Here is a 24262-nt window from a genome sequence, read left to right as displayed (position 1 = left end):
CTTAAAAGTTCTTCATCTGAGACCGAAAAGTGCCACAACTCCCTGGGAAATAAATAATGTTCTAACAAAATAAGAAAAAAAAAGCTTTCCTAGCCCCTGTTTTGCATTGGCTGCCAAAGCACCTGTTAAATACTTAATGCATACATTGATTTTTGCTTGTGGCAATCACCTTAGCTAGGAGAGTGTTGGACTATAAGCTTTTTCATAAAGGTAAATGGAGTGCAAAGGATTGCACTGATCTTGCATACAAAATGACCATAGAACACTTGTCCATCTAAGTACTTAACAGAATAAACTACTTGAAATTTCAACAAGATGCTTTTATTCCTCTCACAGGGAGGGTGAGAGAGAGAGAGCGAGAGAGAGACAGAGACAGACTCCTAGATCTGCTAGGTAAAGTGATTTTACATCTTGGCTAATCCTTTGTACTCAAATTCTTGTTAGACCTGTCATCCTCTGGGTCACAGGTGGGATACCAGACCCTACTCAAGCTTTCTGGATTACCTTTGTTTTCTTTTTCATTATAATAAGGATATGGTGAGGCTGAGAGCATGAATGTACGGAGACAGTTAAGTTACTGTTCCACAGAACCAGAAATTAAACCGTTGTTTGTCTCTTTTGCTAAGGAGTAAGAGGGGTAAGCCTTTATCTAAACAAACTAGCTTGAAATGGTTGGCTTATTGAATTCATTTTTATTAGCCCTCTCAATGTAAATACTTGCAGGTTTGAGTTTAGCTCATAGTACAAGAGGGCACTTTCACTACTGTGGTCTTCCGAAAATAAGTTAATACTCAAGCCGTTCTGGAAGTAGTCACTTAAACATCATTTCATGCCTTTTTTAATATCTCCAAATCTTTTGGGTTTCTAATACCATGACTAGAATGGATCCCATTCCTAAGTCAAAGTACGATTAAAGTTCATGAAATTTGTACTGTTTCACTCCTTGATGTCAGCCAAAAGTGCTCTTCGCAGCACCCCCAGTGTGCCCAGTAATGACTCATTCTGCAGTTCATACAGAGTTACATGTATTGATAGCATATCTAATATGATTGTAGACTCTTTTTTTTTTTTTTTATAAGACCCATTCCTTCTACTACTATTGGAACTATCTGGGTACCTTTCTTCCACATTGCTCTCATTTCTGCTTGCAAATCCTGATATGTTATAACTTTATGTCTCTGTATGCAGGACAGTGTAGTCACTGGGTGTGGTGATTTCAATGATCAACGCTACTTTTGTCTTCTTTTCTTGGATCACTTTATGTGGTTTTCTAGCATCTATCTTTTGAACTGTTGGCAATGGATGATCTCATGTGATGTAAACTTCAGCATTTTCTATGATGCTTTGTGGCTCATGTTTCCAGCCACTTCAGTAACATAATGTTTGCACAAACCCCAGTGCAATAGTCTTGCATCATTTTTATGCCTTGTAGTTTACAGTCCTCCTGCCATTAGTATGTTGCAACCAGCATTGAGGAGTGCAACTGTTTTCAATTCTGTTTTACAAAACCTACATTTGTCTGTTTCTACCACATGTTCAATGGACTTTGTAAACCAAGGTGTACGTAGCCCACTATCTTGTGTCACCAGTATTAACCTTTCATCTCCTTAACCATTCTTGCGTTCGTTCCTGATCAACATGAGGTTCTTCCAGAAATTTTCTATACTTGCAACTATATTTATGCATTTTCCACATTTCTTGCCTTCTCATCTGGTCCTTCACCTTGTATTCTTTCTTTGTTTTTTTTTCTTTTGGTACATTCAGTTGCTGCTTTTTTTATCCACTTGTGGTTTGATTTCCATGATGCCGATATGCTTCTGCTAGCCTATGCAGGGAAGTCATCTTAGATTTATTCTCCTGATGTTTCAAAACTTTCACTAGATTTGGGTTTTGTGAGGTCAGCAGATATGTGCGGAGTCCCACAATTACAGATCTGTACATGAAATTAATTTCAAGGAGGCCCATCCATCCTTCGGAATGAGGAATATATAATCTTGGTATACACTGATTTTTATAAATCATTTGGTTGAACATGAAGCATCCTTCTTGTTTTCCTATCTAATCTATCCAGCAGTATGTTTTAGGGCCAATCAATCACTCCAAAACTTAGGACAGGAAGAGCAAATTGTTTTTTAGCTTGGATTTTGTTCCTAGATGTCATTGCTGTTTCCAGGTTAAAAGTCTTCTAAATACTCCTTACTAAGTTTTATTCGCATTTGTTCATGTTTTATTGTTGATCCTTCATCAATTTCCAAATATTTATACACTCCCTCTTGCTCAAGTTCTTTTATATCACATTCTTGTCCCAAACTGATGTTTTCTTTGTGCTGCAGTTTTCCTGTTTAAAGGTTGCTTTTGCAGATTTATCAAGACCAAATGGCATTCTTATATCGTCTGAAAAAGTTTTGACAATTTGCAGTTGTACTTTCAGTTCCTCCTCTGATTTATTATACATTTTCAAATCACTGACAAAGAGAAGATGACAAGTCTTTGCACTTTGTTGTTTTGTAGGAGCCAAATTATAGCCATGGCCTAAGCTGTTAAGTAGACGGCTTAATGGATTAAGGGCAAGGCTGAATAACAGCAGTGACAGGGAGTCACCCTGGAATATCCCCCTTTGAATTTTTATCCCTAGAATAATAATTTGTCCTTTATCATGGCTTAATTGCAGATTGGTCTGTCACTGTTTCATGGTCACTGTAATGTGGTTCATCAATGTAGGGTGTATCTTATACATTTGTAAGCAGTCTTTTTATCCATGAATGTGGGATACTATCATATGTTTTTTGTAGGCAATCCATGCCATACTTAAATTCTTCCCCTTTTTACAGTTCTCATGTATGACTGAACAACAAATGATCCTTTATTCCATATGGAAAAAAACATTTTTTAGTTTTTAACTCATTTTTGTAACAATGACTGCTTTTTACTTTTTAAGCTTTATTAATTTTTTGCATGTTTTCCTGGAGCTTTTTTCCCTGGGCCTCTACTGAAAATGGACATGTATCCAGTTAGACCAGCCTGGTCAACAAATGTAAAATAAATAAATATGACTTTCTTTTATTGCCCTTATGTTCTATTGCCATAATTGAGTTTTCTTCTAAATGACTATAGACTCTGTTGGCATCAATTCCAGTGTATAGTTTATACATCGTCGGAAGGCAAGTTATTGCTCTGTAATTTTTAGGGTAGCTTGCAGATTCACTTTTAAGTAGGAACATTATTTTTCCTGCTGTTAGCCAGATTGGTGTCTGTTCAGGGTGTGCATATAAATAGTTCTTACTCATGGCTAAGTTTTCATGCAAAGATGTTAATACTTTTAACCAGAAGTTAGATACTGCATCTGGGCCTGGGGTATTCCAATTTGAGGCTTTTCTTAACTTTGTTTCAATCTGTCTGGGTTTTACTTCATCCCATTTCATATCCTGAAACTTTAAACGTCTTATTCTTTCTTTTACTTCTATCCATTTAACATCCTTAATCTGAAGTAGTTACTTCATTTGTTCTGCAACCTGTGGATATCCGATCCGACCCGGCAGCTTTACTAGCTAAAAGATCTGAGCTCCTAGCTCCTCCCCTTTACCCATAATCCCCTACTACATGCTGCCTTTCCTCAGATCGAGTTTGCCGCGGCTGACAGAAGCTACTTGTGAAGAGATTCTTAGGCTTGGGTGAGATTGTTTCGTGTCAAAAATTAGACTAAAAGCTTAATTGTTTTGTTAGTGTGTGAGTGTTTAGTCCTGTTCGTCGAGTTATAGTCTTAGTTTTAAATTTTTGTGGTAATTATTAGTTTTTAGTCTTTGTGCTTGTCCCTCCCCTTTAGTGTCTGGGTGTGTTTCTGTGATGTCTGAAGGGCCCAAAGCCGTCTTTTCTAAGTGCACTGAGTGTGGCCATAAGCTTTCCCCGGCTGACTGCCACACTCAGTGCGTGTTGTGCCTGGTGGTGGCCCACCTGTCCACTAGCTGCCAAATATGTGCAGCGTTTAACTCCCGGGCCATCCGGGATAGGAAGAACAAGTTGATCCTGGTGGGCTTGTTACCGCAGGACACTTCTTCTTCCTCTCCCTCCAAGGCACAGGCTGCTACCACAGCCCCTGTACCTTTAGGTCCCCCCACTCTGCCTGGGACTCCACTTCCGTCTGCTGCGCAGAGTTCAGGGGACTCATCTGCCTCTTCCAGGGAGAAGAGGCATAAAGACAAAGAGAGACAGAAGAGTCATAAAAGGCGGGCTGAGACTCATCCCTCAGCCCCGCCATCTAAACTCTCTAGTCCTTCCACGAGAGCCTCTGGATACTCTCCCTCTTGGCTCCGTTCGCCTTGTTTCTCACCAGAGGAGGACCGGTCTCCCTCTAGGTCATTGAGGCGGCCCTCCTGGCCCGCCTCAACAATGTCTTCTAGATCTACAAGAAGCCTGACCGACGCGGACATGGATCGGACAATGCGTCGATTTCTGCAGACCCAGATGCAGATGGGGGTGCTCCTGCCTCCCCCTTTTTGCTCCGATCACTCCTTCTCCAACCCGTTTTCGGGTTTTGGAGTCATCGGATGTGGGCCCTTTCGGAACCGGGGTTTTGTCAGCGCCGATAGCTCCCGTAGCTTCGACACCGACTGTACCCTTGAGTGTGTCGGATCCTAGCTCTCGGGGCCGAGAGCCGAGCGTCGGATCTGTAGGGGTTGATGTGTCTTCGGCGCCCTTCAGGTTGGAGCACACTTCCCTCTCGGATCTGACAACTTCGGCTCCGATACCGATCCCTGCTTCAGAGCTGAGGAGACTACTTTCGGAGCCTGGGGAGAGTGGCTCGCCTTCGGCTTTTGAGGTAGTGGAGAGGGTTCTGTCGAGGTCTTCCAGATCCCCGGTCCGGGCGTCGGATCCTCCCACTCCCCCTATGCATCTGGGTCTATCATCTGACCACTGGGACAGCCTGCTCAAGCCCTGCAGTTAGTTCACTTAGAGGAACAGGACCCTGTAGGTGAGCACTCCTTGGATAGTCCCACCGAGGAGGTTTCTCGCAAATGGAAGTGTAAAAGGAGGCACCTGGACTCCCCGAGTCCTTCATGACAGACATGGATTTGGATGAAGGGGAAGGTTCCCCAAGGTCACCCCCCTGAGGATGTCTCCTTTGGAGACATCATGGAAATGTTGTGAATTAAAAGGGGGTGGTCTGCCCAAAAACCTTCCTCGGATGAGTCCGTGTTTCTGGAGGCGTTTGAGGCAGGCCTGTCTACCTCCTGGGTGTCCCCTCCGGCTGACCCCCTGGTAGACTTAATTACTATCAGGGCGTGGAAGAAGCCGACACCGTGGAGCCAATCCCAAGATGGCCAGACAAAATTCTTAGCCCTCCCTCGGATAGGCAGGCCTGGTCTAAGGGTTCACCTGTGGATGCCATGTTGGTGGCGGCTGCCACGAAGAAGGAACTGGCGCAGGAGAGTTCCTCGGTCCACTCTCTGAATAAGGAATCTCGGGCGTTGGACCGCATTGGTAAGCGGATATTTGCTTCAGCTACCTTCTCGGTAAGGGCGCTGAACTACATGGCACATATTATCCGGCAACAGCGAGACCTAATAAAGGAATATGCTGCAGCTCCCCCGGAGTCCATGACGGTCCAAGACAAGAAGGCCTTCTCGACTCGTATGGCCACTCTGAAGTGTATCTCGAACACGTCTATGCAGCTACTCTCCCATGCTACGGAGGGAGCTGCTAGAGCTAGCGGAGCCGGGTCGTCTTGCGGCGTCACGCCTGGCTCCGCCTTTGCGATTTCGCAAAACCCTTTAAGGCATCCTTCGCGAATGCGCCCTTTGACGGTTCTTCGCTCTTTGGCAAGACCATACGTGAGACGCTGGTCGTGGTCCACAGCGAGAAGGAAGGGAAGACGCTGTCTGCCGTCGGAGTCCGCTTCTCTAATCCCCAACGATCCTTCTTGAGGAATCAGAGGGGACAAAAGATGTGGTTTCGGAAGTCTCAGCAGTCCCGTCCAGCTTCGGACCCCTCATCCTTCAGAGGCAGAGGAGGACAAGGTGGACGCCGGCCCAGAGGCAGAGGGGGGCTGCGTAATTTTGGGTCTAGAGAACAGTTTTCTGATAGACCCGCGCAACAGCCCTGAGGGCTTACCCGACTGTCCCTCTCTGGAGGCAGTCGGGGGGCGTGTGTCGGAGCACCTATTAAATTGGGAGTCCATCACGACGGATCAATGGGTGCTCCGAATCATATCCAGAGGTTATTCCATCCCTTTCCTAAATCTTCCCCCTCCCATGAAGTGCCTCCCCGATGTCCCACCCGATCAAAGGGAGGTGGCAGCTTCAGAAAGTTCATAGCTACTAGAAAAAAGGGCCATCCAGCGTGTCCCCCCAGACCAGTTCGGATTGGGCTATTACTCCAGGTTCTTTTTGGTGCCAAAAAAGACGGGGGACTTGAGATCAATTCTAGATCTCTCTTCCCTGAACCTGTTCATTCCCAAAGAGAAATTCCGAATGGTCACTCTTCAGTCAATTCTCTCCCTCCTTCGGGAGAATGACTGGATGTGCTCCATAGACCTCAAGGATGCGTACTACCACATTTTGATGGACAGACGATCAAGGAGGTTTCTCCACTTCCGGCTGGGAGCCAGTCGTTATCAATTCAGGGTTCTTCCGTTCGGCCTCACCTCAGTCCCCAGGGTGTTCACCAAAGTCATGGCAGTGGTTGCAGCCCACCTAAGACTCCAGGGCATTCAGGTCTTTCCATACCTGGACGACTGGCTCCTCACCACCTCCAACAGGCATCAACTGTGTGTTCATAGGTTCATAGGTTCATACTAGGCTATCTGCCGTAGGGCATTTATAAGCCTAGCCAGAATGTGTTTGGCTTTCGCCACCCATTTTAAATTTATTTTGCTATGCCCTTTTTCGAGGTTAGTATACTGTGCCTCTGTCTAACAGTGACACAGAAGTGATACCCGGGGTAAACCTACGATCTCCCATCCACTCATCAAGATTCCTCTTGAAGAGAGTCAATGAGGGACTCTGCCTAACCTGAACTGGGATTTTATTCCAGAGTGAAGGGAGCCTCTGGGTTATGAATCTGTCCCTCCAGCATGTGCTATTTATTTCAGTGCTGAGGTTCAAGTCTCTCGGAGCCAGAGCTCGATGGGATTTGGATTTTCTGAGGTGCAGCATGTCCATTAATTCCGGGTTGGATATGGCTTTATACGTCAGGCACAGATCGCCTCTGAACAGGCGGTATGCCACTGAGTAGAGCTGGAGTTTCTTTAACCGGGCAGCATATGGCATCTGTTTGAGCCCTTTGATCCTCTTGGTGAGGTACTTTTGGGGTCTTTCCAGTTGCTGCAGGTGTCTGGTAAGGTACATCCCAAAAGGGCATTGTACTCAATAATGGGCCTGATGAGGGATGAGTAAAGAGGCACGATGACCTTCCCTGATCTAGATGTGAATCCCTTCATGATTAGGTGGGCTATATAAAATGTTTTTCTAACCACTTTGGCCACGTGGTTGTCAAATGAGAGATTGCTATCAACTTGGGTCCCCAGGTCCCTAATTACTTCTTCTGTACTTAATGGATTACCACCTATGTGGTAATTTGTGGGCACTTTGTTTTTGCCAAAGGGGATGACTATACACTATTTGGCTTGAGGCCATGGCTCTGGCACCAGTTGTCTGTTTCTATGAGGCCCTTTTGGAGGATGCTTGTGTTGGCTGGAGAGTCGATTATTTTGCCCAGTTTGCAGTCATCTGCGAACTTGGTCAGCCACAGTCCTTCCGTGTTGGCCTGTACCTCCAAGAAATATATACCGAACAGGAGAGGTCCCAGGACTGAGCCTTGTGGGACACCACTTGTAACTGGTTTGGAGTCTGACATGGCTCCAGCAATTCTAACCATGTTGCCCGGGATTATGCTCTGACTCTTGCCCGGAGTTTGGGCGTCTTGATCAACCTTCAAAAGTCCTTTCTTCACCCTGTGCAAGTCCTGGAATTTATAGGGGCCAGATTGGACAGTCGCATCTCTTGGGCCCTTCTAACTCCGGAAAGGGTGAACACTTTATCTTATTAGGTATTAGCCCTCCTTCAGAACCCGGCTCCTTCAGCAGAGTTAGTCCTGAGAGCACTAGGGTCTATGGTGGCGGCAATCAGTCTTTGTCTACACACACGGCTACGAATGAGGATTCTGCAATGGACCCTCCAGGTCCAATGGTCTCTATTACTACATCTGCTGAACACCCCTATTCCATTGAGCAGGGCTTGCAAGGACTTCCTCCTCTGGTGGCTTCACTCAAGGGAGCTGCGAGAAGGGAGACCCTTTGTAATAACCCCGCCTCGAGCCACGTTGACCATGGATGCTTCTCGCCTCGGGTGGGCGGGCATTGTTCGGGCAGAACCATCCATGGCACGTGGACTCCCTTAGAGACTGCTTTGCATATCAATGTCCTAGAGATGAGGGCGGTGCTTTTGGTGTTGCAAGTTCTCCACGGCCTTCTCCCTCTAGGGACTATTGCGGTTCAGACAGACAACATGGCAGTAGTCTGGTACATAAACAAGCAGGGAGGAATCAGGTCTTATCCCCTTTGTCGGGAGGCTATGAGAGTTTGGGAGTGGGTGATATCTACCAACCGCTTTCTGGTAGCGAAGCACATTCCGGGTCAGTCTAACATTCTGGCGGACAAGCTGAGTCGTGTGATCCTCACACCGGATGAGTGGTCTCTCAAACCATCAGTTGCGAAACAGATCTTCCTCAAATGGGGTCTTCCTTGCTGCAATCTTTTCGCCTCTCCATCAAACACAAAGTGCAGCGAGTTTTTCGCGATACTTCCCCCACCAGGGGAGAGCCCCAGAGACGCTCTGGTTCATGCTTGGCCACCCGGTCTCCTCTACACTTATCCCCCCCTTCCTCTTATGACGAAATTCATTCAGAAAGCAAATCTGTTGGGGAGCAAAATTATCCTCATAGCCCCATTCTGGCCTCGCCAGATCTGGTTCCCATATCTGCGGTCTCACAGTGTAGTTCCTCCATGGATCTTAGATCCCATTCCAGATCTGATTTCACATCCCGCAGGATTGCAACCCCCGAACCTGGTAAGCCTCAAGCTAGCGGCTTGGTTGATCCAGTTCCACTGATGGCAAGGACTCCCGGCATCTCGTCACCAGTAAAGGCCATTCTGGTAGCGACTCACAAGCCTGCTACCAGAAAAATTTACAGTAGTAAATGGAAGTGTTTTTCTGTTTGGGCTAAGGACAAGGGCTTAGACCCCTTTACCATTCCTGTTCCGAAGATTCTTGATTTTCTGTCACATATTTTTCATCAAGGAGCAAGTGCATCTACAGTTAAATTACAATTGGCAGCCATTTCCCATTTTCATATGGGGGATGGACTGGGATCTCTAGCTTCTGCTAAGATATGCAGAACCTTCTTGAAAGGCATTTCTCTTTTGAAACCACCAGTTAGGACTGCGGTCCCACCATGGGACATAACTCTAGTTTTGCAAGCATTGACAAGCCCACCTTTTGAGCCTGCCGCCTCAGTTCCTTTAAAGCTCTTATCATGGAAAACAGCCTTTCTAGTTGCAATTACTTCAGCCAGGAGGGTTTCTGAACTTCAAGCCCTTTGCATGAAACCTCCTTATCTAATTTTCCATAAGGATAAAGTGTCTCTCAGGACTAACCCTTCCTTTTTACCAAAAGTGGCTTCAGAATCAAATATTAATCAGTCGATTAATTTACCGGTGTTCTTCCCCAATTTTCAGAACCTAGGGGAATACAAATTACACAAATTAGATGTACATAGACAACTACGTTTTTACTTGCACAGGACCAAGGATACTCGCAAGGCTGATCAGTTGTTTGTGTCTTTGCCAAATCTGCCATGGGTAAAGCCATTTCCAAAGTTACCTTAGCAAATTGGATTTCACAGTGCATCATTCATGCGTATGTAGCCTCAGGTAAACCTGCTCCTATCGGAGTCCATGCCCACTCAACCCGATCCATAGCCACATCAGCAGCCTTCTGGTCCAGGGTTCCTCTGGACGACATATGTTCAGCAGCTACTTGGTCCTCTTCCCATACATTAATTTCTCATTATAAATTGGATATGATATCCAGGAGTAGGGCTTCCTTTGGCTCCATGGTGCTTTGGAATATCCTTCTTTAAGGGCCGCCCAAGGTTTTTAGGTAGCTGGGGACTCTGTCCCACAGGTTGCAGAACAAATGAAGTAACTACTTCAGATAAAGAAGTTATGTACTCACCATAACGTTCCATCTGAGTAGGTAACTTCATTTGTCTGCAACCAACCCCCCCTCCATGCCTCCTAACCATTATTGTGATTCCTGATCATGTTTTCAGATTGTCTTATGAGGTTAGGCTTATTTAGTCCTCTGTCGAGGGCATTGGCTTGTTGGATTAAGCAAACTCGATCTGAGGAAAGGCAGCATGTAGCAAGGGATTATTGGTAAAGGGGAGGAGCTAGGAGCTCGGATCTTTTAGCTAGTAAAGCTGCCGGCTCGGATCCGAGGTCGGATCCGATACCCACAGGTTGCAGACAAATGAAGTACCTACTCAGATGGAATGTTATGGTGAGTACATAACTTCTTTTTATGTTCCACAGGATCTTCATAGATACTTCTCCAAAATTTACTTATTTCATCTTTCTTTTTTGGCAGTCTTTCAATTCCTTTTACCTAGTTTCCCAATTCTCTATAAAACTTTTTTGGATCATCAATAAATTGCTTATTTTGTACTTTTCCGCCTGTGCTGAGATTTTTAGTTTATTTGTGATAGTGCGTGATAGAGCCTAACTGTTCTGATACTGCACATTGCTTTTATCACATCTATCTTATTTTCAGTGATCTGTTCCCTCTTCTATACTCTTCTAACAGTGACAATTTTGTCTTAATTGCTTTATAGTTTTCCCTATTCGATACTTCCATGATGGTATTCAATTTCTCCCCTTTCTCTCCCTCAATACCCTGATTTCTTGTGGTAGAACTTTATCAGTTATTAATTTATCTGCACAGTAATATATCCTGTTTACTTCTGTTATATCACACGGGTCTCTATGAACAGTCCTAATTACTGCATTCATTTGTTTTATCAGACTTCTGACTTTTTGGCTTTTATTGACCTTCTGCAGTCTATTCATTTCATTGATCTTAATATGTCTAGCTCTATTAAGTCAAGCAACTCTTTTCTTAGCTCATTTGTTTCTAAACTGAGGGCACATTTTTTTGTTTTCCATTTCCTGTGGGCATTCTATAGAAAGTTCTATAGCATCTTCATGTGGCACATTCTCTTCAATTTCATCCTGCGCCATCCATTGCTCTGTCATATGGGAACTCACTGGCCTATCACTCCTCGACATTAACTGTCAGTTTCCACAGTTTCCTGTTCCTTCCCTTGCCATCCAACTTCAAGTGAATGTTTATATTAGTTTCATGTGGTAGGCTTCACAATATCTTTATTTATTTATTTGTTTGTTTGTTTACCGAGTAATTGTCTGACTGGGCAAAAAAGCCCGTTTTCACCGGAGACCTGGGGAGAAAAGCTCCAGTACATACAGCATAGTAAACAGCATGAAAAATGATATCTTTTATACAAAAAGATCTTAAAATGCATCAGATACAATAAAAAATAGATTCTAAGGAAATAAAATGAATTGTAGTACAAATGATAGCTGACCCTTTATAACACATGCGTATATATATGTATATATATATATATATATATATATATATATATATATATATATATATATAATTTTTTTTTTTTTTGTAGTAAGAAATGACTTGGGAGGTACAAAATGAATAGGCGTTCATATGGCATCTGACCAGTTGCTTCCCATTCTGCCTGGTTTCCCCTTAATTTGGAGTTCCACTGCTCTATCCTTTTGTAGTGCTTTCTGAATTAGATTTTCTACACTGAATCCTTCACTTTGGAGGTACTCCATAACCTCAGTTTCTATTTCTTTTAACTTCTAGTTACTGATCTCCTTTTCTACCCAGTGTTCTGAATGTCAAGTGAAGCAATTTAATGAAGCGTGGGTAAATGGTGGGAGTAACTATGACTCTGTTAAGGTAGCCAAATGCCTCATCCTCTAATTAGTGACGCACATGAATAGATGAATGAGATTCCCACTGTCCCTACCTACTATCTAGCGAAACCACAGCCAAGGGAATGGGCTTGGCAGAATCAGCAGGGGAAGAAGACCCTGTTGAGCTTGACTCTAGTCTTGCACTGTGAAGAGACATGAGAGATGTAGCATAAGTGGGAGGCCTCAGCCGCCAGTGAAATACCACTACTCTTACCCGGTGAGGTGGGGGGGTTGAGCCCCACCGGGGCTCTCTCTTCTGGCTCTAAGCACCCAGACGGGACCCGCTCTGTGGACAGTATCAGGTGGGGAGTTTGACTGGGGTGGTACGCCTGTCAAAGAGTAATGCAGGTGTGCTAAGGCGAGCTCAGGGAGGACAGAATCCTCCCATGGAGCAGAAGGGCAAAAGCTCGCTAGATCTTGATTTCCAGTATGAATACAGACTGTGAAAACAGGGCCTCATGATTCTTCTGGCTTTTTGGGTTTTAAGCAGGAGTGTCATAAAAGTTACCACAGCGATAACTGGCTTGTGGAAGCCAAGCTTTCATAGAGACATTGCTTTTTGATTCTTTGATGTCGGCTCTTCTTATCATTATGAAGCAGAATTCACCAAGCGTTGGATTGTTCACTCACTAATAGGAAATGTGAGCTGGGGTTAGACTTTCGTGAGACAGGTGAGTTTTACCCTACTGATGATATGCTGTTGCTGTTGTGATAGTAATCCTGTTCAGTACTAGAGGAACTGCAGGTTCAGACATTTGGTGTGTGTGTGTGTGTGTGTGTGTGTGTGTGTGTGTGTGTGTGTGTGTGTGTGTGTGTGTGTGTGTGTGTGTGTGTGTGTGTGTGTATGTGAAGTTAATACTCAAGCCATTCTGGAGACAGTCACCTGAACATCATTTAATACCTTCTGCATGCGTTTCAGGATGGACATTGACTCTAGGTCTAGAGCCATGCATATTACGTTTATTATGGTAAGTTCCTACAAAATTTTTCTGTTCTTGGTTTAGATCACTGTTGCAGTGCTATTTCCCTCCCAACATCCCCTCTGTTTTTCCTAGCCCTTCTTCATTATGGGTTTCTTGAGCTGGTGTGGAATACTAGCATGCAAACCTTTCTTAATCCTCGCACACCCTTTTCTATCAGACGGTTATTCTCAGGTGCAGATAATGGTTGGGGTGGGATACATTATATCTCTGAGTACCGTTTCTTTCCTTTATCTTTTTGCTTCCTGCCTGAGTAGTTTACCTATACTGTGCCCTTCTCTATCTACATATGTATGTCTTCCCTTGGCTTTGAATTTCTTTCAAGGGCTGTAATATCTGTTTTTCATCAAAAAAGCTCTGAGGCATACCTCTCAACCTGGAAACATCAAAAATCTGGACAAAGGCCTGTGAAAAATAGGTACAAATCCAGACCCTGTAGTAAATGGTAACCATTTTTTTAAATGTGTAGCATTGATGTTTACTGGGAAGGGAGAAGATGATGAACCTTAGGATTTTGTTTTTGGTGATTTGCAGTATATGGGTTTTGTGGGCATTTAATGGTAGGCAGTATTCTAATCTTAGCAAAATAATATTACAGTTTGTTAGGACCTCCAAAAGTCATTCTCCATGGCCTACTGATCACTGGTATAGCTAGAGTTTCTGCCACCCGGGGCTGTCTTTTCGTTTTCCACCCCCCCTTACAAAATCATGGTCGAATGGGGCCCCCATACACAGCTGTCTCCCCTGCAGCCATTCCAATGTCCCATTACTTGGCTATTTTGCCCCATTTGCCATAAACACTGTAATGTGCATAGTGCTTTACTTCTACAGTGATTATTTGGATTTCATTTAACTTTTATTTTACATTTTATAGCACAAACACTAATAGACATCTGCTAAACAAAGCAATACAGTCTCACAATGAAAATAGTCTTAGCATTAAAACTTCTCTAACCTTGAAACCCACATTCAAAGAAAATGCATCTGGCCAGTCGTGGATACCTTTGGGCTGTTTTCAAATCATAGGCCCTTTGCACACAAAACATACATGTGTTCTTTGATACACCTTCCTGATTGTATTAAATTACATTCCTTGTATAACATAGCACACTTGTTAGAGCGTGTTTTAAATTTATTGTTTTGAACATTTTTCCAGTAAGCAAAGAAACAAAATGCATGAAACAATAATGACAAAACTGCCCAATTCAGAACATTTCCATCATAAAAGTCTACTGAAACTTCTATGGACCAGCAGTTAATATGCACAATCTCTGCAGAAGTAAGTCATCTAAATAATTCCACATTAAAGAGATCTGTAAATAATGAAGAGGTTGCTGCTAGCAAACAAATTTATATTTCATTGTTTCATCTACAAATAAATTGCCTGTTGCCCTTCAGGAATAAATTGCCTATGTTATATTACAAAAAATGATAAGCCAGTAATATTGTAATAGGGAATGGATGGCAAACTGAAAACATGTTCATAGTTACTAGGTATCTCCACGAAAGAGGGCATTCTCAGGATTGCAGCATCCACCCTCTTTAAAAGTACAACATAGTACAGTATCAGCAATGCATCTATATACTGTGGGAGTAGAACCCACAGCCTTCTGCATCAAAAGCAAGTATTGTACCTGTTGTGCTACTAACACAAGCAGACTTTTCATAAGCAGCACTAAACTTATTTCCCCTTGAAGAACTATGCAGCACAAGAAATCTAAAAAAGCCAAAATTTATTGGATGGGGACAAAGGCCCAAAACCAGGGACATATTTTAAACATTACTTGTATAATTTTAGAAATGTTGATAGAATAGAATGATCTGAAGTAGTTAACTTCATTTGATCAGCAACCTGTGGGTATCGGATCCGATTTGGATCCGAGCCGGCAGCTTTCCTAGTCAAAGATCCGAGCTCCAAGCTCCTCCCCTACCCATAATGCCCTGCCACCTCCCTGTAACCCTCAGATCTCATTTGCCGCGGCTTCTTTAAGCATCTTAGAACGAGCTCCTAGCATGGGTGTTGTGAGTTTAAGGCTTTTTTATATACTTTTCTGTCAAAAAATTCTATAACTGTGTGTGTGGTTCTCTTCTCTCTCTTAGTATATGTTGGTAGTTTAAAGCTTCTTAGTTTAGTTAAATTTTATCCCCCCCCATCTGTGTGTGAAGGTGTGTGCGTGTGGGCCTGTTCTTTTTTCATTTTTCTATAAAATGTCTGAAGGCCCAAAAGCTGTGTTTTCTAAATGCTCCGAGTGTGGCCATAAGCTGTCCCCAGCATTATTTGCCTGGGTGTTGACCACCTTTCTTCAGGCTGCACTATTTGTGCAGCCTTCAACCCCAGGGCTTTGAGGGATAGGAGGATGAAGCTAATCCTTGCAGGCCTTTTGCCCCCTGATTCCACTGCGTCGTCATCCTCCTCTGTGGCGCCAGCCGCGGCTGCTCCACCTACCGCCTCCGATCCCCTGGCCGGGACTCAACCTCCCTCTTTGGTCCAGGAGGAAAGGGACGGCAAAAAGAAAGATAGGAGGGACAAGGAGCGGGAGAAAGATGGGCACCGTAGCCACAAAAGGCGGTCCATGTCAGCTCCATCGGCCCCACCGTCCAAGCAGCTTGCCTCTCCCCTTAAGGTCTCCCGTCTTCCCCCTCCCGGCTTCGTTCTCCACGTTTCTCCCCGGAGCAGGAGGAGGAAACCCGGTCACCTTCGAGGTCGTCTAGGCGGCCTTCCCGGCCGGCCTTGGCAGCCTCGTCCAGGTCAACGAGGAGTCTATCTGACGCAGACATGGACCAGATGATGCGTCAGTTTCTTCAAGCGCAGCTGCAGATGGGAGTGCTCTTGCCTCCCCCCCTCCGGGGGAGCTCGACCCCTTTTTTCACCCCCATTGCTCCTTCTCTAACCCGCTATCAGGGTTTGGAGCTGTCGGATCCGACTAGCTTTGGAGCCAGGGTGGTGTCGGCGCTGGTAGTGTTTCCTACTTCGGCGCTGACTGTACCCTCGAGTCTGTCGGATCCATTTTCGGATCCGAGCTCTCGGGGCCGTGAGTTGAGTGTCTGATCCGGAGGGGTCAGTGGGCCTTCGGCTCCGTTGAGGTCCGAGCGCACTACTCTTTCGGATCCGATCGGGTCATCTCTGGCTCCGATCCGCACACCGGATCCGAGGGGACTGCTTTCGGGTCCTAGGGAGAGCAGTTCACCCTCTGCATTCAATGTTGTGGAGAGGGTCCTTTTGAGGGATTTGAGGCCCCAGGCTCTTGCTACGGATCCACCCGCGATTCCCTCTCAGAAAGGCCTGTCTTCCATCATCCGGCCCCAGGGACAGCCTGCGCCTACGTCTCAGGTGGTTCCTGTAGAGGAACAGGACAGCCCCCCCGAGGAGGCCCCTCACAAACGAAAGTGCAAGAGGAGGCACTTGGACTCACCAGAGCCCCTCACAGAAGACACGGACTTAGAGGAAGGAGAAGGTTCCCCAAGATCACCCCCCGAAGATGTCTCCTTTGGAGGCATTATGGAAATGTTGCGCATTGGGGGGGTGGTCTGCCCAAAAACCTTCCTCGGATGCGTCTGTGTTTCTGGAGGCATTTGATGCAGGCCCATCTACTTCTTGGGTGTCCCCTCCCGCCGATCCCCTGGTGGACCTCATAACTACCAGGGCATGGAAGATGCCGGATACTGTCGAGCCAATACCCAAGAGACCGGACAGGATCCTCAGCCCTCCCATGGACAGGACAGTTTGGAGCAAGGGTGCCCCAGTGGATGCCATGGTGGTGGCTGCCACTAAAAAGGAATTAGCACAGGAGAGTTCCTCGGTACATCCTCCAGACAAGGAGTCTCGGATGATGGACCACCTCAGAAAGCGGATGTTCGCTTCAGCAACCTTCTCTGTAAGGTCACTGAACTATATGGCACATGTGATTCGGCTCCAGCGGGACCTAATCAAAGAGTATGCTGGATCACCCCCAGAGTCCATGTCGGCCGAGGACAAACGGACTTTCTCAGCTCGAATGGCCACTCTCAAGTCGATTACTAACACATCTATGCGGCTTCTCTCCCATGCCACGGAGGGAGCGGCAAGAGCCAGTGGAACAGGTGTTGTCTTACGTAGACAGGCCTGGCTCCGTCTCTGCGACTTTGCGGAACCCTTCAAGGCGTCCTTCACGAATGCCCCTTTTGACGGATCTACACTTTTCAGCAAAACCGTCCGCGATACGCTTCTCCAGAGCTAGAAAGACTGGAAGACGTTGTCTGCCATCGAGATCCACTTCTCTGCTCCTCAGAGGTCCTACTCCAGGAACCAAAGAGGACAAAAGAAGATGTGGTTCCGGGAAGCTCAACAATCCCATTTCGCTCCGGATACTTCGCCCTTCAGAAGCAGAGGAGGACAGGGTGGACGCCGGCCCAGAGGCAGAGGGGGGCCAAATAATTTCGGGTTGAGGGAACCTTTTTCCGATCGACCCGCGCAGCAACCCTAAGGGGTTGCCCGACTGCTCCTCTCTGGGGGCAGTCGGGGGGGGGCGCTTCTCTGAGCACCTAGCACATTGGGAGTCCATTACGACAGATCGCTGGGTGCTCCGAATCCTATCCAGAGGCTATTCTATTGCTTTCCTAACATATCCTCCCCGGTCGGGGAGCCTCCCTGATGTCCCACCCAATCAGAGGGAGGTAGCAGCCTCCGAAATAAGAGAGCTGCTAAGAAAAAGGGCAATCCGGATCAAGCTTTTACTCCAGGTTCTTTTTGGTGCCAAAAAAGACGGGGGACTTGTGACCGATTCTCGACCTGTCCACACTGAACCTGTCAGTCGCCAAAGAAAAGTTCCGGATGGTCACTATTCAATCCATTCTCCCACTTTTACAGGAGAACGACTGGATGTGCTCGATAGACCTTAAGGTTCTAATAGACAGGCGATCCAGGAGGTTTCTCCGCTTTCGGCTGGGAGCCAGCCATTATCAGTTCAGGGTCCTACCCTTCGGTCTCAGCACAGCCCCCAGGGTGTTTACCAAGGTCATGGCAGTTGTAGGGGCCCACCTGAGGCTTCAGGGAATACAGGTCTTTCCTTACCTGGATGACTGGGTCCTAACCGCCCCCACCAGGCATCTACTATGTTCTGACAGAGACTACTTCTTACATCTAGCCCGCCACCTAGGGATCACGATCAACATCAAGAAATCCTTCCTTCAACCTACTCAGATCTTGGATTTCATAGGGGCCAGGATAGATGCTATACAATCCAAAGTCTTTCTGACGGCGGACAGACTCTGCAATCTAAACCTTCACATTTTAGCTCTGCTACAATCATCAGCCCCTCCAGCGGAATTAGTCCTGAGGGCCCTGGGATCCATGGCAGCGGCCATCACTCTGTCACCTATCGCACGTCTGAAGATGAGAATCCTTCAATGGACCTTACAGGTCCAATGGTCCATCGTACGTCACCCCCTGTCTATACCTATCCCCCTCCGCAGGATTTGCAGGGAGTCTCTACTTTGGTGGCTCCATTCCAGAGACCTCCGGGAAGGGCGCCCCCTTCTCCATGTCCCCACTCCAAGTCACAGTGACCACAGACACATCTCTCCTCGGGTGGGGGGGGGCATTGCATGGGCAGATCCGTCCAAGGCACGTGGACTCACACAGAGACGTCTTTGCATATCAATATCCTATAGATGAGGACGGTGCTTCTAGCGTTGCAGGCTCTCCATTCCCTTCTTCCTCCAGGGACTATTGTAATTCAAACAGACAACATGTCAGTAGTGTGGTACATCAACAAACAGAGGGGAACCAGATCTTACCCACTTTGCCGAGAGGCCATGAGAGTGAGGGAATGGGTGATATCCACCAACCGCTTTCTCATAGCAACGCACATACCGGGTCGGTCAAACATTCTAGCGGACAGGTTGAGTCGAACGATCCTCTTACCTTACGAGTGGTCTCTGAAACCAGTAGTAGCAGAACAAATCTTCCTCAGATGGGGTCAACCTTGCTGCGATCTGTTCGTGTCGCCTTCGAACACAAAGTGCAGCAAGTTCTTCGCTCTAATTCCCCCACCAGGGGAAGTTCCCAGAGATGCTCTGGTTCATGCTTGGCCATCCGGTCTTCTTTATGCTTATCCTCCTCTTCCATTGATGACATAATTCTTGCGGAAAGCTAGTTGGTTGGGGAGCAGAGTTATCCTCATAGCCCCATTCTGGCCTCACCAAACCTGGTTCCCATGCCTACGGTCTCATCTAGTACATCCTCCCTGGATCTTGGATCCCATTCTGGATCTGATTTCTCATCCCTTGTGATTGAAGACCTCCGACCTGGACAACCTCAAGCTCTCTGCTTGGTTGATCCAGTTCCGTTAATGGCTAGGACTCCTGGTATCTCATCCTCGGTTAAGGCCATCCTGGTGGCCGCTCATAAACCTTCTACCAGGAAAATCTACAAGAGTAAATGGAAGTGTTTCCCTATCTGGGCGGAGCATAGGAATTTGGATCCCTTTACGGCTCCTATCCCAGCAGTCCTTGACTTTCTATCCCATATTTTTCATCAAGGGGCTAGTTCTTCTACTGTTAAAGTTCAGTTGGCAGCTATTTCCCACTTCCACGTTGGAAACAGTTTTGGCCCCCTAGCTTCCTCTAAGATTTGCAAGACATTCCTGAAAGGAACTTTTCTAAGACCCCCTGTTAAAGATGCAGTTCCTTCATGGGATCTAACCCTAGTTCTTCAGGCTCTGACTGGTCCCCCCTTTGAGTCTGCAGCTTCAGTCAACTTAAAATATGTATCTTGGAAAACTGCCTTTCTGATTGCCATTACCTCAGCTAGAAGGATATCGGAGCTTCACGCACTTTGCAGTAAGCCTCCATACATCATCTTTCGTAAAGACAGGGTTTCCCTCAGGACTAATCCCACCTTCCTGCCTAAAGTGGCTTCAGAAGCCAATATCAGCCAGTCCATCAATCTACCTGTCTTCTTTCCTAATTATCAGAACAAAGGAGAGTATAGACTTCATTGTCTGGATGTACATAGACAGTTGCGATTTTACTTAAACAGAGCAGCTGAATTTCGAAAATCAGATCAACTATTTGTGTCATTTGCTAAACCCTGTCTGGGTAAGCCAGTGACTAAAGTAACCTTAGCTAGATGGATTTCCCAATGCATCCTTCTCGCATACAAAAGCTCTGGTCGACCTGAGCCCCTGAGGGTTCGAGCCCATTCCACCCATTCTACGGCTACTTTTGCTGCCTTCTGGTCGAGGGTTTCTTTGGATGACATTTGCTCAGCAGCTACTTGGGCTTCCTCTCATACCTTTATTACACATTATAAATTGGATCTAATATCCAGAGGACGCGCATCTTTTGGCTGTGCTGTGCTCCGGAATATCCTTCCATGAGGACCTCCCAAGTTGTTGGTAGCTGGGGACTCTGTCCCACAGGTTGCTGATCAAATGAAGTTAACTGCTTCAGATAAAGAAGTTATGTACTCACCATAACATTCCATCTGAGTAGGTAACTTCATTTGTCAGCAACCAACCCTCCCTCCATCCCCTGGACCTTTAGTTTGTTCTTGAAGGATCATGATACATCACTTTCCAGATGACATCAGGTGGAACGCCAAGTACTTTTTCCTTGTGTTATAGTAATGTTTTATGATACTATGGCAAACTCGATCTGAGGGTTAGAGGGAGGTGGCAGGGCATTATGGGTAGGGGAGGAGCTTGGAGCTCGGATCTTTGGCTAGGAAAGCTGCCAGCTCGGATCCGATACCCACGGATTGCTGACAAATGAAGTTACCTACTCAGATGGAACGTTATGGTGAGTACATAACTTCTTTTTTTGTGTTGTTATGTGTTTCCTCAAAGATAGTAGGACTGAAACTTAAATGGCTATCATTATTTACTGAATTAAGTTCTCACTGATTTGCAAGAAAACCACAAATTTTAAGAGGAACAGACCAAAAGTTTGAGGGAAACTGAGAACTATGGTTAACTCCTGGCATCACAAGTGGTGGTATGGGTAGAGAATTTAGGGTCTTGCTCCTTGTACCTAAAGTCCTGGGTTTGATTCTGAGATACATAACTGGGGCATTTTACACACACACACACACACACACACACACACACACACACACACACACACACACACACACACTATATTAGATAATCATATGGTTGACAACTTTTAAAAGTTCGAAAACCTAATACAAAAAACAAAAACTACAGAAATAACCTACCTGAACATTTTAAGCGGGGGGCAAGCCCACCTGCACCCCCCCACACCTCCCGCTCTTTAAATATACCAACTCCAAGATTGCACTACAGAGCAGATAAGGGAAATATTCCCATTCTGCGCTGTATGGAGATCTCGTTAAAACATTCAAACTTTCAAAAATTCGATCATAATGCTGTCAACCATATGACAGTCAAACTTTTGAAAGTTTGATCATCTAATATAGACCCCCCCACGCACGCACGCATGCGCGCACACACACACACACACACACACACACACACACACACACCTGCCTCGCACATATTACAAGTAGATAAGAAAACAATTCCCAAATACACCTGCAGAGAGTCTTTCTCTCTCACATTGATGACCGCTGTTAAGTAAATTGAGCTGCAGTTTCTCTCTCACCCACACACACCTACATTAAAAAAAATTCACACACTGATGCCTAATACACTGCAGTTTCTCTTGCAAGCTGCCTTGACCATTACACTGATGACTGCAAGTAAAACAAGCTGCAGTTTCTCTTGCACATATGAAAAGTAAAAAATGAAAGTTTCTCTCACTTGAGCACACATTTTTTCACCTTACCTGGAGGGGAAGAAAGACGTGATATACACTGCCTGAACGTGGACCAGTCTGCAAGTAAATTAAGTAATAATGAATGGCATTGGCTCTGTCTGCCTCGTGAAGCTGACATCATCATGCATGCCTTGCACTTGATGACGTCAAGAGTAAAAAAAAAAAAAAAAAAAACCTGGAAATTCGTAAATTAAAGGGGCCACTTGGGAATTCGTGGCACCCCAATATTTTGCCTTCAAAACTGGTATTTACCGAGGAATTCATTATGGTTGAGAAGTATGCTGTGAGGGGGGTGTAGATGAATGCCCACTTTGGAAAACCTTGGTGTACAAGGGGTCGGGCAAATGCTATGCTGAGGGGGAAGAATCATGAGATCTTAAGTCAAGAGTGTACTGGCAGGGACACGTAAATCCCATAAGTAAGGACTACTGCAACAGACTGGCAAGATCCTAAACAGTTGTATTTTCTCAGATCTTATGCCTCCTTTGTCCTTTTTAATGTAGGATTAAGTGATGTGTTCATCCTTACTTAAAATTAATAAAGCCTGTAACAGTTTGCTGTATCCATCCCTGTATTAGCAAGCCTTAAAATGCACATTAGTTTCTGGATGTCTGTTGTTCTCTTTCTTCCAGTCAGCGATGTTTGGTATTGTCGCCATCTTTGTGCTGTGCACTGACCTTGTGTCTGAAGTGATCATAGTAGTGTTGCAGCCCACAGTCTTGTTTATGCTGTTTAATTATTTTTATATCTCCACAGGACAACTTGAAAACAGCATTAACGTCTCTGGAATCAAAAGTGAAAGAGCTTAAATATTTGCAAAACAAGCAGGAGGAAGAAGACACTGATATACAAGTAAGTAAAAGGAATGATTATTTTTAAATGTCTTGAATGCAAAGATCTCCTAGCAAATGCATAGGAGCAAATCGTGTAGCTTTTTTGGCCTGTCTGCTGGTATTTTTAAAACTAATTTTATGACATTTATGTTTTACCGATTTTCTATAAAACAAGAGTCCTTTGATAATCTTGGTCATGCCATATTTTTTTTTCTCAGGATATCTGGTTCGTGATGAAGACAAGTGTAACTGTTCTGAACTCTTAAAAGGTTCAGAATATGCTGTTGCCAAATCTGGTACAATCTCATAAGCTCTTCTTAAGGGATATTTTTTAACCTGTGATCCGTTTGCAAGATTTTGATTTGTACGAGGCCTTTTCGTAAAACAAGCGTATGATCTGTTGGAAGAGAAATCAAATCATGGCCCCATTTACCAGAGTTAATAGTAGCTTAGGCAGATGCTAAAGATCCTAGAGCAGTTGGCAAAATTTCCCATTGCCATGGCCAAATGTCTCCTAGCCACTAAAAAAAACAGATTGGGACTCTAATGAAAATTTGAGTATGTAAAAATAAACTGTGATCCACACAAGCTGTAGTGCATTATGACAATACATTATGGTATGTTGCTGGCAAATCATATTTTACCCATATTCCTGCTATAGTGTATTACTGTTGTATAGTGCCATTTTTTTAAGAAGAAATATATTGCATTTTTGAAATAATGCAACTGTGTATCCACGTTGCATTATGCTTGTATATCTTTGTATCCATGCTGCATTATGCTTGTATATCTGTGTAGCCACACTGCATTATGCTTGTATATCTGTGTATCCACGTAGCATTATGCTTGTATATCTGTGTAGTCCACGTTGCATTATGCTTCTATATCTGTGTATCCACGTTGCATTATGCTTGTATATCTTTGTATCCATGCTGCATTATGCTTGTATATCTGTGTAGCCACACTGCATTATGCTTGTATATCTGTGTATCCACGTAGCATTATGCTTGTATATCTGTGTAGTCCACGTTGCATTATGCTTCTATATCTGTGTATCCATGTTGCATTATGCTTGTATATTGTGTAATCCATGCTGCATTATGCTTTTATATCTGTGTATCCATCCTGGGTTATGCTTGTATATCTGTGTATCCATGCTGCATTATGCTTGTATATCTGTATATCCACGTAGCATTATGCTTGTATATCTGTGCAGTCCACGTTGCATTATGCTTCTATATTTGTGTATCCATGTTGCATTATGCTTGTATATTGTGTAATCCATGCTGCATTATGCTTTTATATCTGTGTATCGATCCTGCATTATGCTTGAATATCTGTGTATCCACGCTGCATTATGCTTGTATATCTGTGTAATCCACTTTGCATTATGCTTGTATATCTGTGTATCCACGTTGCATTATGCTTGTATTTCTGTGTATCCACGTTGCATTATTCTTGTATATTGTGTAAGCCACACTGCATTATGCTTGTATATTGTGTAAGCCACACTGCATTATGCTTGTATATGTGTATATCCACACTGCATTATGCTTGTATATCTGTGTATCCACGCTGCATTATGCTTGTATATCTGTGTA

General features: G+C 44.9%; 2 protein-coding genes across 2 annotated transcripts in view; both read left to right on the top strand.

Annotated features, from left to right (window-relative positions):
- LOC122813868 (zinc-binding protein A33-like) overlaps window positions 1–24251 on the top strand; it is a 47829-nt gene extending 23578 nt beyond the window's left edge. The window contains exons 2-3 of the mRNA XM_044086408.1: window positions 22585–22680; window positions 22880–24251. Coding sequence (XP_043942343.1) covers window positions 22585–22680; window positions 22880–22927 — 144 coding nt within the window. The 3' untranslated portion in view covers window positions 22928–24251. The remainder of the gene's footprint in view (window positions 1–22584; window positions 22681–22879) is intronic.
- Window positions 1–24262, top strand: part of LOC122814378 (zinc finger protein 91-like) — a 316216-nt gene that overhangs the window by 186567 nt on the left and 105387 nt on the right. The window contains exon 7 of the mRNA XM_044086962.1: window positions 22585–22680. Coding sequence (XP_043942897.1) covers window positions 22585–22680 — 96 coding nt within the window. The remainder of the gene's footprint in view (window positions 1–22584; window positions 22681–24262) is intronic.

This window comes from Protopterus annectens, chromosome 10.part0 (genome assembly GCF_019279795.1).
Source record: "Protopterus annectens isolate FY-2018-M chromosome 10.part0, PAN1.0, whole genome shotgun sequence".
Taxonomy (NCBI): Eukaryota; Metazoa; Chordata; order Ceratodontiformes; family Protopteridae; genus Protopterus; species Protopterus annectens.
Note: the sequence above shows the minus strand (reverse complement) of the source record. Positions and strands in the feature narration are given on the sequence as shown.